The sequence below is a fragment of the Westerdykella ornata genome (assembly GCF_010094085.1).
Source record: "Westerdykella ornata strain CBS 379.55 unplaced genomic scaffold EI97scaffold_32, whole genome shotgun sequence".
NCBI lineage: Eukaryota > Fungi > Ascomycota > Dothideomycetes > Pleosporales > Sporormiaceae > Westerdykella > Westerdykella ornata.
The window spans coordinates 204,875-222,766 of record NW_022986882.1 but is presented as its reverse complement, the minus strand read 5'-3'; the positions used below and the strand labels follow the sequence as shown (position 1 = coordinate 222,766).

General features: G+C 51.9%; 8 protein-coding genes across 8 annotated transcripts; 4 read left to right on the top strand and 4 right to left on the bottom strand.

Moving 5' to 3' along the window:
• Window positions 1-1,865: 1,865 nt before the first annotated feature.
• Window positions 1,866-2,759, top strand: EI97DRAFT_384657 (p53-like transcription factor; the record flags this gene model as incomplete). Its single annotated transcript, XM_033795985.1, has 1 exon — window positions 1,866-2,759. A coding segment is annotated over one exon (894 nt), but the record flags the coding sequence as incomplete, so codon positions are not given.
• Window positions 2,760-3,611: 852 nt separating this feature from the next.
• On the top strand, window positions 3,612-4,839 carry EI97DRAFT_384722 (uncharacterized protein; the record flags this gene model as incomplete). Its single annotated transcript, XM_033795990.1, has 3 exons — window positions 3,612-3,776; window positions 3,828-4,298; window positions 4,378-4,839. The coding sequence occupies 3 exons, from the start codon at window positions 3,612-3,614 to the stop codon at window positions 4,837-4,839; spliced, it is 1,098 nt and encodes a 365-aa protein (XP_033650496.1).
• Window positions 4,840-4,919: 80 nt separating this feature from the next.
• On the bottom strand, window positions 4,920-5,516 carry EI97DRAFT_483126 (uncharacterized protein; the record flags this gene model as incomplete). The annotated part of the gene is made up of 1 exon (XM_033802089.1): window positions 4,920-5,516. The coding sequence occupies one exon, from the start codon at window positions 5,514-5,516 to the stop codon at window positions 4,920-4,922; it is 597 nt and encodes a 198-aa protein (XP_033650495.1).
• Window positions 5,517-7,331: 1,815 nt separating this feature from the next.
• Window positions 7,332-8,761, top strand: EI97DRAFT_503906 (uncharacterized protein; the record flags this gene model as incomplete). The annotated part of the gene is made up of 6 exons (XM_033802800.1): window positions 7,332-7,526; window positions 7,578-7,838; window positions 7,905-8,077; window positions 8,150-8,368; window positions 8,485-8,660; window positions 8,718-8,761. Exons 1-6 carry the CDS (start codon window positions 7,374-7,376, stop codon window positions 8,759-8,761), a joined length of 1,026 nt encoding a protein of 341 aa, XP_033650494.1. The 5' UTR covers window positions 7,332-7,373.
• Window positions 8,762-9,243: 482 nt separating this feature from the next.
• EI97DRAFT_436564 (NAD(P)-binding protein) lies at window positions 9,244-10,857 on the bottom strand. The gene is made up of 3 exons (XM_033799137.1): window positions 10,535-10,857; window positions 9,777-10,316; window positions 9,244-9,730 (listed from the first exon to the last, which is right to left on the bottom strand). Exons 1-3 carry the CDS (start codon window positions 10,579-10,581, stop codon window positions 9,490-9,492), a joined length of 828 nt encoding a protein of 275 aa, XP_033650493.1. The 5' UTR covers window positions 10,582-10,857; the 3' UTR covers window positions 9,244-9,489.
• Window positions 10,858-11,457: 600 nt separating this feature from the next.
• EI97DRAFT_436562 (glutamine synthetase/guanido kinase) lies at window positions 11,458-13,364 on the top strand. Its single transcript, XM_033799136.1, has 3 exons — window positions 11,458-11,528; window positions 11,582-12,053; window positions 12,167-13,364. The coding sequence occupies exons 2-3, from the start codon at window positions 11,612-11,614 to the stop codon at window positions 13,201-13,203; spliced, it is 1,479 nt and encodes a 492-aa protein (XP_033650492.1). The 5' UTR covers window positions 11,458-11,528; window positions 11,582-11,611; the 3' UTR covers window positions 13,204-13,364.
• EI97DRAFT_496354 (Aldedh-domain-containing protein) lies at window positions 13,343-15,401 on the bottom strand (the record flags this gene model as incomplete). The annotated part of the gene is made up of 5 exons (XM_033802474.1): window positions 15,183-15,401; window positions 14,929-15,107; window positions 14,636-14,875; window positions 14,577-14,583; window positions 13,343-14,524 (listed from the first exon to the last, which is right to left on the bottom strand). The coding sequence occupies exons 1-5, from the start codon at window positions 15,366-15,368 to the stop codon at window positions 13,343-13,345; spliced, it is 1,794 nt and encodes a 597-aa protein (XP_033650491.1). The 5' UTR covers window positions 15,369-15,401.
• A 171-nt stretch (window positions 15,402-15,572) lies between these two features.
• EI97DRAFT_436561 (uncharacterized protein) lies at window positions 15,573-17,825 on the bottom strand. Its single transcript, XM_033799135.1, has one exon. The coding sequence runs from the start codon at window positions 17,615-17,617 to the stop codon at window positions 15,716-15,718; it is 1,902 nt and encodes a 633-aa protein (XP_033650490.1). The 5' UTR covers window positions 17,618-17,825; the 3' UTR covers window positions 15,573-15,715.
• Window positions 17,826-17,892: the final 67 nt, after the last annotated feature.

Here is a 17,892-nt window from a genome sequence, read left to right as displayed (position 1 = left end):
CGAGCACTTCACAGAGAGCAGAGTATAGGCCGCAAGGTTCACCAGCTCTTTGAGAAAGCAGGCAAGGCAATTGCAACTGCAAATACACGAGCAGCAGAGTTAGAAGCAGAGAACAAAAGATTGCAGAGTCAACTCGAGGCTCTTAAGCCTCAACAGCCACGAAAGAAAGTTCGCATGGATCCAAATCAACGCTTTGCAGATGTAGATACTATTATGATAGCAGTACGGGCATCTGCTCTTCTACAAGAGCAAAACAGTAGTAATCCTAGAGAAAAAGAAGCAGAGAGAGTTGCAGCTGAAACAGCTGCAAAAACTCTGCAATCTATGTGTACAGAGTGGCAATTGTAACTAGGTTGATTGAAATAATCATGATTTCTCTGAGGGGTGCGCGATTTGGGAAGTGATCAGGAACCCTGGGTGATCAGGAACCCTGTACGCTAGCTTAGAACAGTATAGAACAGGCTCTGCCTAACTAAATTTAGGTAGTATAGTAGGCTTTTAAGTGACTGAGCCGCTCTTTTGCCTGGAATCTGCCCCTCCGCGCGCATTTAGCTTTGTGACGTTAAGCCGACTTTTCTGTGTGTCGTGTTATTTAGATTAGTTACTGCAATTTTCAGCTTCAGTTATGACCAACGCTCGGCTAATCTACGATTTTCTGCTATAGAACAACTGCAAGAAATCTTCTAGCCTTACTAATTCAGAGCCAATGAACATTATATCGATTTATATCATGTCTACGACAACCTCTCTCGCACGCTATATCAACCTGGCATTGGCATTAAATGCGAAGATCCTGACGAGTATTTTATGAATGCCTGGCATGTCATAACACCCTCTGCGGTGATAAACCATCTAAATTGGCGAAATCGAACTCGAACGCAATTTATATCTTTATACAACAACTTAGCCGATGCAATACGCGAGCAGCAAAGGCGGCGCAACCAGTGATTCGTTTGTGATGTTGGTTATCGTACACCAGGCTCAGTCCGCATTGCGCATGTGCGGCTTTTACGGAACACAAACGTCTGGGCTTTCTCGCGTGCAGAACTGCTCAGCATGATGTAAATCTGGAGTAATCAGGCGCAGCTGGAAATCCTCAGAAACTCTTCCCCTAGCGAGTGGTTCGTGTGGGGAGTCGTTCTTGATGAATTCGTGCAAAACAGACATTTACTCTGAAAGCATCGCAATTGCGGTCTATCCCGATTCTAGCCAGGAACTTCTTGCCTCTTCTCAAAATCTGGACTCAGCTGTACAGTCGCGAGCAGAATCGGTTTCCGGTTTTGCACTTCGATTTGTTCTCAGCGCACGGTTTTTCTTAAAGGGAGCTGCCAAGTCCGTGTTAGCACATTTTAGGAGTGAAGCGGTAATTAACTCTGACTTTCCCGTACAGTACCGCTTAGCCTGGTACGGAAGGCACCTAGTATGTTACTGACTGAGGCTTGAAATTCACGTGTGTCGAGTTAACTAACAACCTTGGAAGCATGCAACTCCATCGGGCAGTGCTGCACCTGCCCCGCTGCTGCGCTCTTGACCTGAGTTGCAACAAAGATTCATATTGATTGGTCCAAGGCATCAATGCTCTGCTGCGCCATGCTCACCGCTGCGCCGCGATGTGTTAAGTAGGGATCACCCATCCCCCCGTCTTTGTGCCAGATTGACTTAAACTACACCTTTACGTACGCCAGCGCTCCTTTTTTGGCCAGTGTCCCTAGCTTCGAATTGCACAGAGGCAGCTGACTCTCTTCGAGGTCTGTGACGATGCTGGAAAAGACATCGTACTGCTTGCCAACTACATACCACGCGCAGTCTTCCCACAGAAAGGTTTACTGACACATCGCGCTTCCTGACCACCTCCAGCTCACAGCATGTATTCCAACGTTCTCTTCAACCAGAGCGACCGATTGTCCGTAGAAACTCCTCCATTCCAGGAACAAGAGAATATTCATGAGATCAAGACCAACGATCACTCTTTTGTTCGGCCAAACATTCACGCAAAAATTGAGAAAGGCTTCTTTCTCAGCGGCAATCTCTGGACTTGTTATCGGAGAAATTACTTCTGGGTGCAATGCTCGTACGAGCTTGACCCGCATACGTCACACCGGCCGCTATACCTTCAACGGCCAGACAGAAAAGGGCAACTAGAACAGATTCAGGCCTTCGCAGTGTCGCTTAGTGCTGTAGTAGATGGTATGCCTGGGAAGACGGTTGATCTTGTCCAACATACGCCAAAGCGTGATAAGGGACTACAAACCACTATCCCCATTACAAAGCTCTGGCCTACCCCACCTGGGTCGAAGCATCCCCATCTTACGGACACGGCATACCCATTGAGCGCTGGCGGTTATGGGCCGCAGCATCCTCAGCCGATGAGCAGTCCTCGCCTCCCACTTCAAGGAGCACCCGACTCCAACCAACTCCCTCCTACAGACACTTCGACCAGCAGCCCTTCGAGCTCAGCCGGCTATTCATCTTCCACGAGCGTGCACAATCAAAGCAACACCACTCACACATTCGAGCGAGTCCAGTTCAAGAGTGCGACAGCGAACAACGGCAAGAGACGTGCTCAGCAGCAGTACTACCGTGTTAATGTTGAGCTCTACGTCGACATTCGTCAAAAAGGTGCTAATGACCCCATGTGGGTCATGGTCGCGCGGCGTTCTAGCTGTCCACTCGTCGTCCGCGGCCGCAGCCCAAGCCACTATAAAAGTGAAGGACCAAACAGCGCTGGACGGGGTGGCATAAGCAGCCATGTTTATGGATCCAAGAGTCTTCTTTCCACGTACAGTGGCAACAATACGGCCGAGGTGCACCGCGGAATGTCGTATGCAATCCATACTGATCCACATTCTATTGCGCTTCCACCTTTCCCCCTAACAGACAACAACGAGGCTGTTTCCGATTCAAGACTACTACCGTCTGCGGACGGCCAGCATTTGAGAATAGCTTCCGGAAATGCTCTATTGGATGACTCTTCAGTCTCTTCAATCGACAGCTATGACATTGGCTCCCAGAACGTAGCATCGATCTCATCAAATACCTCCTTTGGTCCAATGGACAGTGTTGAAGAACGGTTGGCAAGGTTCATCTTCGAGTCTAAAGATGTCAAGGATCTTGCACAAGCCTGTTTTACCATGGATGACAGCGCTCGAACGGAGAGGAATGTTCATCGGCTGCTAAAGATCCTCGCTGTCTATCTTCAATCGGAAGCGTCCACTCCAGCAGAGCTCTTGGTCGCTCGGACACTCAAGCAACATTCAAGGAAAGTAGCCAGTCGTATGAAGCGCTTAGCAATTCCAGGCTCTTTGGACAGCACGCACCTTCCCCTAGGAAGTATTCCGGTCTCACAAAGCTATATTATGGAACAGTTCCTTTCCGATTCTTCAGTAACCCCTGAAATATCGACTGACGTCGCCACCGACGCAGCCAACTCGGAGAGAGCAGGCTCAGATGAAGAAGGAAGCGAAGGTGGTCTATTTGAGCTCCACTTAGATCATCTGAATACGGAGTTGGAGAAGGCTAAAGGCTTTTTCCGCAAGAGTGAAGCGCTCGAAGAATTTCGAGAAGGTTTACTTGACTTTCGTGAGGCAATCAAGAATTCGCAGCACAACCAGATGCTACGAAGAAGCGAAAACTTGGAGACGCAATCCCGAGGAGCGGGTATTAGTCGAATATTCCCCTTGGGTTTGGCGGTGTTACTGCACAGAATTCAGGAATCAGCGCGATGGATACTCAACCGGCCCGTCAAGCCCGGGTTCCGTCGGATAGAATGGAACTGCGTTAGTAGGCTCTATTCTTCTAAACAAGCGCCATCTAATTCTCAAGCGTAGGATTGTGGGAGGCGGCTGTATGCTGACTTTAAGGATGATGATCCAGCCGCCTTAGAACATCTCGAAAAAGCCCTGCAGGGGCTGACATCTTCACCAGACTCGCACGACCGTTCAACATCGACCAGCGTACCTCATGCAGATCGAGGGTCGAGTCGCAATCAGGACAAGTCAACGTCGCAAGCCTCATCAAGATTGATGCCTTCTCTCGCTTCTGAGGACGCTGGGCCTCCGCGTGCTGCACTCAATCTCCGCGTAGATCAATCTCAAACTGAGGGACTTGCTAGCTCAAAATACTTAGCCACATGCGTTTCCACGGGCGGCATCTACAAGGTTTTGACCGAGATCGATGTGTCAAAGATCAAATCAGACGCCGAATTCTTCCTAGCAATCAAAACCATCTATCAGGATAATCAAAAATTAAGGAAACGCTGGAGGATATTTTTCAAGCCTATCACTGTTGAATTCGTACAGGTGCAGCCCCAATTTCTTGAACTACCCACGACTCTTCTCTGTTGGTAACCCGATGCTGACCTATATTTCGCCGCTGTAGTTTACCGTTTGGAATCTTCGACAAGGATACGTTTCAATATGTGGCCGACCAGAGTGTATCCCGCCGGTGCAAGATGTTGATTACGAGTTTTCACCAAGACCAATGGCGCCACTTCCGCCTGTGCCACCGGAAATATTCATACACTACCTCAAACACGACTACCACGACGCTAACCCCAGCAGTTATGTATGGGTCCCGCGATTACCGAAACGGATCAATAAGCGCATCATCGATTGCAATATTCCTTCCTACGGCTGGGGTGTCTACATCAGAGAAGGACTAAATGGTGTTTTACTTTTCTGGATGATCATCATTATCTCCTTTTGTAGTGTTTTGTTGTGTATCTTCTGGTCATTGTTCATGGGAGATGTACAAGGAGGGTCCGGGCTTGGAGCCTTACTTCTTGCGCTACCTCCAATAATCATAGGTGCAATCATTTTCAGAATTGGGGAGATGAATTAGACGCGCCATATAATTCCAGTAATTTAAACTTATGTTAGACTTCTCAAGTCCTCCCAACTGGTTAAGGGAGTTTTCCGTCTCTATACTTTTAGGCGTCCTACAGGAGGCTTGGTGTATATGAGAGGCACGTTTGGTTCTGGATACTGCTCTGAGTCTTGCCCCGCCTTCAAGACACAAGTTTCTTGACTTTGATATTGAGGGAAAGGCGAGCCCAGCTCCAAAGTCTTGTGTGCAAACAGCTCTGTCTTTGTCTGAGACCACTCTGCATCTTCTTCCTCCTTCCAGACTTTCCATTCATCTCCCCCTTGATCAAGGGGTACACTTAGGTCTCCAAACGCATGTTTCAGAAACGTTGGCCTTGTTTGGCACCAGTCAGGGTCTATTTCCTCCTTCCAAATGCGCTGCTCTTGGTCTTCGGAGGCAGCCCAGGCCACTCTTAAACCAGGAACATCGGGTCTTTCAAGGTGCGATCTCGTCTGCGCCCGCTCCAACTCAAGCTCGTCCTTCCAAACGCGCTGCTTTCGATCTGTACAAGGAGTCCGGGGATCTCTCAAGTTTAAGAAGTCACAAGTCATAAAATGGGGCTTTGTCTGAGCCCACTCCGGATCCAACTCTTCTTTCCAAATGTCCAGCTCCCGACGCGCATATTGCGTGGAGGTTCGACGAGGATCAGGCATCGGCGGCAACTTGACAACGCACCCTTTTTCACATCCAGGGTGAGACAGACGTCGTCGGTAATTCTTCGTTCTCGTAGCGAGACGTGCTGTCCTGTATCTAATCAGTACGGTCTGTCACCGATAGGTCACTGCCGAATCTGTGTGTACTTAGTTTGTTTGATGCGTCCTGCATGTTCGCAAGGTTGATGGACCATAGCAGACCAAAATGCTAACCCTGAGTGCTCTATTTCTGCCTCTATTTTCCGTTGATGTTCATGGATAACTTCTGTGCAATGCTTCCTTGCATAACGGTTGATAAACGGTGACATAATGAATGTTGGGAAATATATGCGATTGTGTTCGCAGTGTCAAAGTTATTGTTTGAGCCTGGACTATCAAAATAATAATGAATGAGTGTGTGGCTGATGTGTTTGAGTGCAAACTGGTGTGCTTTCTCTAGAGACCTACACAGTTGGCAATCCGTGAAGAGGCAAGCGCGACGCCCACCACAGGAGCAAGCAAGAGCAACCGAGAAGAGGCAGGTTTTCTTGTCTGACTGCGTGTGCAGCAATCACATTGTCTCTTCTCAGAATACCTCTAGGCGCTGGCATCATCAGCCACTGAAGCGTCCGGCCGGTGAAACAACCTCGTACCATGAAATATAGACCATGAGTCCAGTTTTACAGCGCCGTTCCTCTTGTTATAACGGTCTTCAGTACCATCAACAGTCAGTTCCTCAACCATACTGTAAGAGCAAACTCGCGAGTGGCAGTATCTACTCGCGAACATATTCGTCATGAATTGACCTTGTTTCTTTATGGTCGAAGCATGACTACTCATCAGCATATCTCTCAAACCCCGACGTCGACGTCCTCCTTCCTTCGACCAACCTCACGAACCTCAAAATTGAGGCTTCCCAACTGCAAGTACGGACTATATCTATATCTCTGACGCTCAAACCTCTTCTCTTCTGCACTGTGCTGCTTCCCAGCGTCACAATCTCTATGGATACGCCTGACCACAATCGATCCGTTCTGCCTCATAACTATTCGCAGGAGCCACAGGCACACATCGTAACGCCGAGGGGATTGCGATAGGATGTGCAGAATGGCTCTTGCCCACAAAGACAGGGTTTACATACACAGGATACATGATTCCCAGGCGTTTACACGTGGCAACGCCCAGGAACCCTTGGGGAGCGATCGCTGGACATATGAATTCGCGGTATTAGTTTGACTCCATGGGTATCCTCATCATTGAAAGGAGGATGCTTTCTGACTAAGTTCTCATCCAAGCTCCCTGCTTATGTTTTCAACGCTCTTTCAAGACCCGTTGTACCTCCGAGGGTAAGCTGGATCCTACATTCAATCTCCGCACAGGAGATAACTTCAAAGCCAAAGTACTTAACCGATTAAAATGCATAGACACTGTACTATGTTGTTGAGGATCCGTTCCTCCCGATTGATTTCCCCGCTAATCTACCCGCAGCGTGGGCCAAGGATCCTTATATTACTTCTGGTGTAATGCACATCAACTGATATTGATTCCGCTAAACCTGAGTACATCTGGAACAATCCTCGGTTCCCATTCGCTCTCTTCGTATTGGCACGCTATGCATCGTTTCCCATGGTATCCTGTTACACCAACAAATTGAATGCGTTGACGCTCGCCAGATCGACGTCCTCGGGCATCCCAATTCAATGGCCAGAGCGGTACCTTTGCTTATCAAGCCCCTTTTGGCCTGTGGCTCGGCAGTTCAATGTCCACATTCGCTTGAATGAGGCCGAATGACATATAAGTCGTTTTCCCTCACTACTTAGAGTACCAGGCTGTGTCCTTTGCAACGATCCCAGTTTCTCACAAACTTCCTCAATCGAGATGCAGTGGAACTCCCTCGTCGCCCTCGCGCTCGTCGCACCCAGCCACGCCCTGATCCGTTTCGGCTGCTCCCAACTCGTCGTCGACCGCCTAGATCCCCTAGTCAACCCCGGCCTTACTCCCTCACCACATCTCCACCAGATTATAGGCGGAGTACGCTCGACCAAAAATCATTTCCAGCACCCTCCCGACTAACAACCACAGAATTCCTTCCAACCGAGCATGAAACCCGGCGAACACGACCTCGCCGCCCTCTCAACCTGCACAACCTGCCAACCCTCTGACGACTTCTCCAACTACTGGACCGCAGCCCTGTTCTTCCGCGCCAGGAACGGCACATACAAGCGAGTCCCTCAGAAGGGGAATGTCGGGTTCGAAGGCCAAAAGGGTGGAATGACGGTCTACTACATGCAGAACCACCTTGGAGATTTCCAGCAAAAGTCGAAAGTCACGGCGTTTAAACCGGTAAGTTTCAGGAGGGAATCAAGTACTGGGTATGTGAGAGTTGTGGACTGAAGATGATTTTTGTAGGGATTCCGGATGTTGATTGGTAGCCCCACTGCGAGCACAAAGGAGGAAGCGGACAAGTACCCGCAACTCACGTATACGTGCTTGCAAGATATGAACACGCGGTTCCCCGAGACGAAGGACTTCCCGAAGAAGCCTTGTCCTGCGGGTATCATGGTGAACTTGCGATTCCCCACGTAAGTTCCTAATCGTCGATGTCCCTTATTTCCTCCGTTCTTCATCGTTCCTTCACTAACACCTCCATCCAGATGCTGGGACGGCGTCAACGTCGACTCCCCCGACCACATCTCCCACATGTCGTACCCAGCCAACGGAACCTTCGAATCGCAAGGGCCGTGCCCGGCCTCGCACCCCGTGCGCGTACCCCAGCTCATGTACGAAGTCATCTTCGAGACCAAAGCGTTCAACAACAAAGCCGACTGGCCCGCCGACGGAAGCCAACCGTTTGTGTGGAGCTTCGGTGACAGGTAAGTCCCCACCAGAAAGCCGCACATGTCGACTTCCAAGTCATAATTGATCGGAAACCAAGAGGGGGATTGTAGAATTATGGAATCTACCCATGCTGACTATTGTTACCTTGTAGGACCGGCTACGGCAACCACGGCGACTACCTCTTCGGCTGGAAGAACGACTCGCTCCAGAAGATCATGGACGAGGAGTGCTATGTCAATTGCCAGACGATGAAGACGCAGCCCATTTCGGCCATGAATGCTTGCTCGGTGGGGAGGAAGGTGGATGAGGATATTGGGGATGGTGGATGTAAGTATTTATCTCTTTTTTTTCCCTGCGTGGTGATGTGGACTGATGTCGTTATAGGGATCGAGTCGTTGCCTGGTGTGCCGAATAGCAAGATCCGCTAGATCTCTCTTTCAAAAGACAAGGTGGAGGGGGATATTCTGTGGGAGTGCGAGATGAGTATGCCACCAACCTTTTGCTAGACTAATATAACCTTTCCTTCCTCTCATCCTAATCCCAGATCTTACTCCAAAACGCTCTAGCAAACCGCCTCCCCAGTTCTACTTCTTCATCCCGCCAAAGCAAAAAACAGGCATCCACCATCTAATATTCGAATACCTTCTGCATTCTACTGAATAGACATCGCTGGCACCTGTCAACAATCTGGACACGAAGGCCCCACAAGAATCACGTGTGTTAATCGTGCACCCCACACACCACTTTCCCGGTACGCTGGAACCTGATATCAACTGCGTCTGCAGTCGATATTATATGCAGGAACGAACTGCATGGCTGTCGTCCCAGAGGTTCCGTCGTTTAAGAAACCTTCGCTAGGGCCATCATCTGCGGAGAGTGCGTATGAGCGTTCAAGAATCGTTTAATATGCATCGTTTCCATTTGATGGTTCGAAGCTATGCCGGGAACGATAAGAAGCTGGCACAAAGCTGTCCAAGAGAGGGATCGGTTAGGATTTGTCTTGGATGCATTTCCCACTCTATCTAACCTCTGTGTCTAGTAATCAGTAGGTGGAAACATCATACCACTGTCAAGCATCGATCTATAATTACCACCTGCTCCGGTAACCATATGCATTCCCTTGGAAATCTGTCACATACCGTTCCATACTAAGACTCTACCTGGCCAAGTTCTTCGGAGCCTCGGTAGGCGGCCCTTCAGGGGTAACATAGCACTTTGTCATTCCACCATCGACGACAAAGTCGGTACCGTTGACGAAGCTGCTCTCGTCGCTGGCCAGGAAAACCACGGCGTGGGCCTGCTCAATCGCCTCGCCGAACCGGCCGGTCGGGAAGTGAATCTCGCGGCGGTGGCGCTTGGCTTGATCGTCGCCGAGCCAGTCCTGGAGAAGGGGAGTGCTGTCACAGTAAGCAATTGATCACGTCCCGAGAAGGATATGCATACTTCAAAGGCGCCGGACACAGCGCATTGAACCGGAACCCCTCCCTCGCATGCACCATGGCCAACTCCCTCGTCATGGCCAGCACCGCGCCCTTGCTCGCCGTGTACGCGAGCTGCGGCGTCGCGGCTCCCACGAGCGCCACCACGCTCGCCGTATTGATCACGCTGGCCCTCTTCTTGCCGTGCTTGCGGAAACTCAGCACCGCATGCTTACACCCGAACCACACGCCCTTGACGTTGATGGCCTGCGTCAGGTCCCAGATCTTCTCGGGGGTGTCGATGGCGTCGGCGTCGTCGGCGTGCATGATGCCTGCGTTGTTGAACATGACATCGACGCCGCCCCAGGGGTCCAGATGGGCGACCATGGCCTCGACATCGGCTTCTTTGGAGACGTCGGTGATTTTGCCTTCGATCTTCTTGGCGTCGGGCACGAGCTCTTTGACTTTGGCGACGGCGCGGTCCAGAGCCGGGCCGGAGATGTCGGAGAGGAGGACGTTGGCGCCTTCGCGGGCGAAGAGGATGGCGGTTTCGAGACCGATTCCGCTGGGGTTGGTTAGTAGAGTGCGTTGGATGCGGGATTGATCGATTGACGGGGAGGTGCGGAAGAAGGAGGAATTGACGAAGGATGGAATGAGTTGATTTGAAAGTTCAGTGGGAAGGAGAAATGCAAAAAGAAGGAAAGGCTGAAGAGAGGATCATAGGAAGAAGGGAATATAGAAAGGGTGACTAGGTATATGAGAGCCCAAATCCCTTCAACTTACCCAGCGCCTCCGGTAACAATGCAGTTCTTCCCTTCCAAGCGGCCCATGTTGAATAGGACCGGTTTCGAGATATACGAGGGAATGAAGGGGTATACTGTGTGTTAGAGTAAGTAGTGTGAATGTTGAAGCGATATTGGTGACATGTTTAAGCAGTCAGGTTTGGAAAGGGAGAATGACTAAGATCAACTAAGGAAAGCTTGATAAGGATGCCGAGGTGCAGGCCGCGTTGGGATGTTTGGAGAGGAGAGTTCTATGAGAAGTGCTTACCAGAGCAGAAAGATACGGCCTACAAGGTAGTGTGACGGTTATAGGGTGGAAAGGTGGTGTTGGTGTGTTGGTTCAGAAATGGTCCACGGGTGGTGGGTGTGGAAGAAGGATAGTCCCGCCAGATACGGGTAGCGTCGGGAATTCCGAACATCGGAAGTCCAACCGATGGAGTTCAAGATTTAAGACTAGATAAGGGCCACGAGGGAGCGGACTGGTCATGGTGGTACCTACCTGGGTATTCTACTAGTCAGAGAGTGTTTATTAGGTCCACGTAGCTTTCACCAAGACATTGCTATGTGGCCCATGTGGTTGACGAGACGAGCTCTACTTTGGGAGACATTCCGAAAGCTGCCCCGCCTTGGAGAATAGCGGGGTGCTGGCATTGTTTCCAGTTGAGAGGGCGGAGATGGAGACTCCCGTCAACCAACTCGGTGTTCGAAATAGAACATTTTTGGTCAGGAATACATATAGAGAAGCATCGACCAATCAGTTTTGGAATGTATTCAATTGTCCAGTATCAGCATCTTCACCAAATGGAACACCATGCGCACACTACCTAGGTATCTGATCTCGGTTCCACGCTAAGACAAACGTGCCAAGTCTAACCTTAATTGGCCTAGACGCGTCGCTGCGACCTCCCATCTGCCCTGCTTTCCCAACCTTCAAACAATAACCCACCAGCTTCATGTTATGACTGTGACGTCTTCTCATAAGACCTGATAGTTTGGTAAAGCTCTCCTCAATTTAATCAGAGCACCAAACCCTAATCACAAGAAGCAGAAATCAACGAGCAACGACGCTATCAACACCATGCCATCATACCCGGACATCGACCCCTCCACCATAACCGTCGAGTCCCTGCCGGACCTCCTGAAGAATGACACCGCCGTGAAAGTGGCCGGCATAGACGTCGACGGCATCCTCCGTGGAAAACTCATGGCCAAGTCCAAATTCCTCTCCATAGCCCGCGAAGGCTTCGGTTTCTGCAGCGTCATCTTCGGCTGGGACATGCACGACCAGACCTACTTCCGAGAACTGGCAATCAGCAACAAGGAGAATGGGTATAGGGACGTGATCGCGGTTCCGGATTTAAGCTCCTTTAGGAGAATACCGTGGGAGAATAATGTGCCGTTCTTCTTGGTTAGCTTTTACGACCCGGATACGAATACCAGCTTGAGCGCTTGCCCAAGGAGTTTATTGAAGCGGACGGTGGATAAGCTTGCCTCCCATGGCTATGGCGCAATGGCAGGAGGTACGCCGACTCTTCCTTTCTCAAAACTCCCAGCACCGTCTAAAGCAATTTGGACAGGTTGAGGCGCGCACACACGCACGGGATCAATGCTAACCACACCCTCTCCCCCACAGCGGAATACGAATTCTACCAATTCAGAGTACCCCCGTCCTCCCACTCCGGCTCCGAACGCAACTCCTCCTCCACCGCAACCTTCCTCCGCGACCACCCCGTCTCCGCCCTTCCCCCCCTCACAGAAGGCATGTTCGGCTACAGCCTCACGCGGCCCGTCCACAACCAAGAATACTACTACAGCATCTTCAGGACGTGCCGACGATTCAACTGTGGCATCGAAGGGTGGCACACGGAATCCGGGCCGGGCGTCTTCGAAGCCGCCCTCGAATTCGGCGAAATCACCCAAATGGCAGACAAAGCCAGCCTCTTCAAACTCGTCGTCAAGAGCCTCGGCTCCAAATTCGGCATCACACCGTGCTTCATGGCGAAGCCTCGTGAGGGTTTACCGGGGAATTCGGGCCACATGCACGTCTCCATCGTGGACAAGAACAGCGGTAAAAACCTCTTCTTCCGCGAGGAAAAAGATCGGGACTGCGAATGGCAAGATATCCGCTGGCTGTCGGACCTAGGCAGGCACTTCCTCGCTGGCCTGCTCGACGGTCTCCCGGACATCATGCCCATCCTCGCGCCCAACGTAAACTCCTACAAGCGCCTCGTCGAGAACTTCTGGGCGCCCGTGACCGTGTCCTGGGGACTGGAACACAGGGCTGCGAGCATACGGATCATCAGTCCGCCGACCAGTAGCCCCAAGGGGACGCGCTTCGAGGTGCGCGTCCCAGGCGCAGATACGAATCCACACTTCGTCCTCGCTGCGATTCTCGCTCTTGGCTGGCGCGGGATCGAGAGGAAAATGGCCATCAACATCCCCCCGCTGGGTAAAGGGGAGGACGTAGGCGGAGAGACGGATCGGGGGGTACGGTTGGCCAAGAGCCTGAAGGAGGCGACAGATCGGTTCATGAGGAAGGAGAGCGTGGCCAGGGAGGTGTTTGGGGATGAGTTTGTCGAGCATTTTGGCGGCACCAGGCAGCATGAGATTCGACTCTGGGATGAGGCCGTGACGGATTGGGAAGTGAGAAGATATATCGAGACGGTGTGACGAGGGAGGTTGTATGGCGATATTTTGAGCTGGTCTGGTCGGTCTTGACATGATTACTATTGTGTTTTGTCCTGTGGCGATAGCGGAGAAGACGTCAACGGCGCCAGATACCCTCTTTGGGCCCGCTGCTCTGTTCCTTTTATACCCCAATTAACCCCCTGATACCCCTAACCTTCCCCCTCCAATCCCCATACCCCAACCACACAATCCCCATCGCGAAATTCCACGCCCGTTCCGCCGCCCCTTTTCCCTTCGCACTCAACGGCAAATCCATCGGCGGAGGGATACTCGTCTTAACCCCCGGCCACCTATCCCTCGTAACAGCCTTCTGATTACATACACCCCTGAGCCCCTCCTTGCCAGCAAATCGCCCATACCCGCTACCCTTGACACCGCCGAAGGGCAGCTGCACCATGTACGTGACGGCAAAGTCGTTGACGGCCACCATCCCGGCTTTGACTTCGCGCACCACGCGCTCGAGCGAGGGTTTGTGAGCACCGTAAACAGAGGCGCCGAGGGCGTACGGTGAAGAATTGGCGAGTTCGATGGCGTGGGAGACGTCTTTGGCGCGCATCATCAGGAACACAGGGGCGAAGAGCTCGGTCTGCGCGATTTTCATTTCCGGCGTCACGTCGACGATAAGCGTGGGGGAAAAGTAGTGGCCTTGGGGGTGGTCTGGATGAGTGTAGCGTTTTCCGCCGACGAGGAGGCGGGCTCCTTGGGAGACGGCGTCTTGGATAAAGGATTCTAGTGTAGAAAAGTTGGCCGGGGCGATGGACGCTCCGATGTCGATGGGGTGGTCGGAGTCGGCGTTTAAGATGGAGCCCGGCTTGAGCGCGGAGATCAGGGGCGTGAGATGTGCAATGAAGCGGTCGTAAAGGCGTGGGAGCACGATTACCCGTTCAATACCGATGCAGTTCTGACCGGCGGATTGGAATGTGCCTCGCATGAGGATGCTAGCTACGCGTTTGAACTCGCTGTTGCTGAGGTCGTCGAGGACAATAGCGGGATCCTTTCCTCCTAGTTCGACACAGACTGGTGTGAGACGCTTCGCGGCTGAGGCACAGACATGGTGTGCTACTGTTCGAGATCCAATGAAGGTGATGTGGGCAATCCCAGGGTGTGAGGTCAAGTGCTCCGCGACATCTGGCCAGCATACAATGGATTGGACAATGTCGGGGGAATGGCCGCAAGCTACGAGGGCGGAGGTAGCAATGGAGGTGAAGTATGTGCTTGACCATGCGGTAGCTTCCGAGCCCTTGACGATAATTGCATTTCCCGCGAATATGGACGCTATTATCGGGGAGATGAGGTTGTGGAACTGCATTGTTTAGTATTCACAGTCCCGTCAACATCCACAAGCGTATACTTACAGGATAACTGTCAATGTTAGCACAATCCTAGCCGAGATAAGGAAATCGTTTCCACTTACTTCCAGCTAACGCATGCAGCCACCACGCCCAATGGCTCCCATATGACCTCATTCTTCTTATACATCATGAGGAAATTCGTCGGTCTCCGCTCTGGACGCAACGCGTCCTCTCCATGATCAATTGTCCATTTCAGCTTCTCAGCAGTCACCAATATTTCTCCCAAGCTGGCATCCACCATCGTCTTCCCGGAGTCGAGGCATGCGACGCGAGCAATCGTCTCTTGGTTCTCCAACACGAACCTGCCTCCATTTTAGCCTCTCCGACAATCATTGAGAGCCTCGGGATATTGTACTTCAACATAGTCTTCAGCACCCTCCTCCTCTGAGCGAACGTCGTCTTCGCCCATTCTACCTGCGCCTTCGTCGCCTTTGCAATCGCTCGATCAACTCCGTCTGCGGAAGAGGGATTCACCCGTCCGAGGGATTCGCCAGTAGCAGGACAGTAGCATTGGATTAGCTTCGAGCCTGAAACCTGCAATATAAGGATTAGTTAGCAACTTCAACTCGAATCCGACCCAAACACTAGCTTGGGAAGCTCAATACGTGCCTTCAGCGACGGCTCCCTCAACACCTCCCCCTTCCACCCCTGTCGCACCTGTTCCGGGGCAGCAACATTGTACGGAACAGCGGCTTCAGGGTCAGTGTAGAAGAAGAAATGTATGACAAGGATAAACGCCACGGGAACGACGGTTAGGCCGGCAAGATTCAGCAACGAGTCCGGTATACGGTCCATCTTCGTTGCGTGCGCGGGCGAGGAAATGTTCTGTAGGGCTGCGGAGGAGGAGGATATGGACGCGGAAAAGGCTAGTACAGAAGAGGAAAGCGGGAGCCCTACAGATAGTGCCTGCTCCGGAGAATAAGGGACCTGACGTAGGCACTGCTCCTTATCAGGTACATAATCGGCAGGCAGTGTGTTCAATGGTTGGTTCTACGCCATCGACATGTTCCACATCCTGCTGGTTTTATGCGTATTCACATAGAGTATGCCTCAGACCCAAAATCGGATTAAATGATTGACCTGTATCCAACCCCAACGCCGAGAAATGCTTGAAAAAAATGGTATGAATGACAACAAATTTCTTAGAACTTGTCAATCCATCGCCCTCCTCCACCGCCAGTATGCACCCCAGACTTTTGTTCCGAGCCAGTGAACTTCTTCTCTTCCTCCTCCCACTTCTTCCTCTCCTGCCTCCGCCTCGCAGAGAACGCTCTCGCGAATCTCCATGCCTCCGCGTCCGCCTGGTTCCACTGCTCGACCATGTTGATGACCTCCTTCCAATGCTTATCGGTGCTCTTGATGGCATCCCGAGCCTTCTGAAGCCGTTCTTCCTCATGTTTGATGAACTCTGCGTCCTGCTCCTGCACGCCTTCTATGGGCGCTGGTTCGTCGGGACGGGGGAAGATGACAAGCTCTGAGTCCTCACTGGGTGAGCTGGGGTCCTTATTGGGGGAAGCGATTTGTGGAAGGTTGAAGCCGAAAATCCAGTCCAGGTCCGCCTGGGATATGCGCTCTGCAGTCAACCACAGCGAGGTCGGGGCAGACTGAGGCGAGGCCACGACTTCCTTGAAGCGCACGACCTGGTCGCTAGAACTGTGCTCCTTGAGAATGTCTGCCATGAGAGCGGCCAGCCATTGATCGCGGCCTGTGCTGTGCAGGAAGTTGGCGTCAAGCGTGTCGCGAGTGTAATGGAGCAAGCCCAGCGTATAGGGGTGCGGTACAGTGCCAATTTGATACTGCTTCGTAGTATCCTTGAGAGCTATATGGAGTTCCAATTTCATTGGTTTCGCAGGGTTGCACGGCGTACATTTTGACCGATTCGGGGGACAGGACTTTGGCACTGGCGAGGTAGGGCACTGTGTCAGGTTGCGTGCGATATCAATGACTTCGTACATCAGGGCCGTGGTATGCTCTGGGAGCGGCTTGATGACTGCGATCCCCTCAGAGAAGATATTCTGGAAGGTGAGGTGCAGGTGCGAGTTGATGAGATTTGCAAGGAGGTCCAGTCCCTCCAACTGGGTGGTGTTCGTAAACTTGTCGGCGACGGATTTATAGACATTAGCCAAGGTGGCTGCAGAATAGTAGGCGATGCCATTAGATTTTGACTCCGCCTTGATGTCCTTTCCCAGTAGATTGGCCATTGCTCCCGCACCTTTCTTCAGATCGACGATCTTGTCATGGTTCTGCGTGACGTTCGTGAACAGAGGGTTCTCTATAGCCTTCTTGATGGCGGCGTCGACCGCACCCGCTTCGCCGAAGAATATGCCATTCTCAAGGCCGTCAATGCGCGACAACTGGGGGTACTGCTTCCTACGCAGAAGGCCCAGCATAGGATTATCGTACTCGGCCATGGGCAGAGCGAGCCAGTTCGCGAGAATGCCGCCTTGCATATGGCCCCATGCAAGCCACCGCATAATCTCGACCTCGACTTCGGGATCCACCTTCTCCAGTTTCAGACGCTGTACCATCTGGTATAGCGGGTGCTGCTTAGCTTCGTCTCTGGATAAGACATGCGGCTTAAACCCCTGTGCCCACCATGCTCTCCGCCAGGCCAGGACCAATCTATTCTCCGCCTCGGTCACCTCCTTGCTCTGCTTGTCGCGTGCTTCATAATATGTGTAGATAGGAGGTCTCTCGTTCAGCGGAGGGAGGACGGCGGTGTTTTCATCGAATGTCACTGCAGACGAGAAGGGGATGTGCCACTTGTAGTTGCGGAACCATTGGATCAGCCCATATGAGCTCGTGCTATTGCTATCCGGCTGCACTGGCGGCTTATGGACGGGAGGACCGAAAGGTCTTGGAGGGGAGGGGAGGTCCTCGAGCGAAGGTAGGTTCTCCAGACTAGGCATCTTCGGATGCTTAACGGCATCAGCGACCTGGTCATAGCTAGGCAAATCGGCGGAAGTCGGAGGTCCAAATAAAAAGAGCGTCGTGGTAAGGAGAAAGAGGACAGCCAGGAGGAATTGGAATCGTCGTGGAGGCATATGCAGCCGGATGGGCCGCCCCAAAAGAGTGTACTGCACTGGCATGATGATAGCCACGAGGCGCTTGTCTCAGGAAGAGACAAGGTGAGATATTAGGCAGGATAGAAAACAGAGAGATGTGGGTTCACATCCTCTTGAAATCGTCCGGAGTGAGTCTTTGGGCGGCGGCGTTTGACTCCTATGGAGCAATAATAATGCGGTTCGAGTCTCGTTCAGAAAGTTGTCCCCCTTGACTGAATTCCAGCTAGGCAAGATTGGGCTTGAAGCGCTCCCAG

Bases quoted from the DNA above. Each gene is read 5' to 3' on its own strand.
- EI97DRAFT_436564 (XM_033799137.1), bottom strand. From the start codon at position 10,581: ATGGGCCGCTTGGAAGGGAAGAACTGCATTGTTACCGGAGGCGCTGG. The intron at 10,317-10,534 runs GTAAGTTGAAGG...AACCAACCCCAG, and splicing joins ATTGTTACCGGAGGCGCTGG to CGGAATCGGTCTCGAAACCG. The intron at 9,731-9,776 runs GTATGCATATCC...TTACTGTGACAG, and splicing joins CTGTGTCCGGCGCCTTTGAA to CACTCCCCTTCTCCAGGACT.
- EI97DRAFT_436562 (XM_033799136.1), top strand. From the start codon at position 11,612: ATGCCATCATACCCGGACATCGACCCCTCCACCATAACCGTCGAGTCC. The intron at 12,054-12,166 runs GTACGCCGACTC...TCTCCCCCACAG, and splicing joins CTATGGCGCAATGGCAGGAG to CGGAATACGAATTCTACCAA.
- EI97DRAFT_436561 (XM_033799135.1), bottom strand. From the start codon at position 17,617: ATGCCTCCACGACGATTCCAATTCCTCCTGGCTGTCCTCTTTCTCCTT.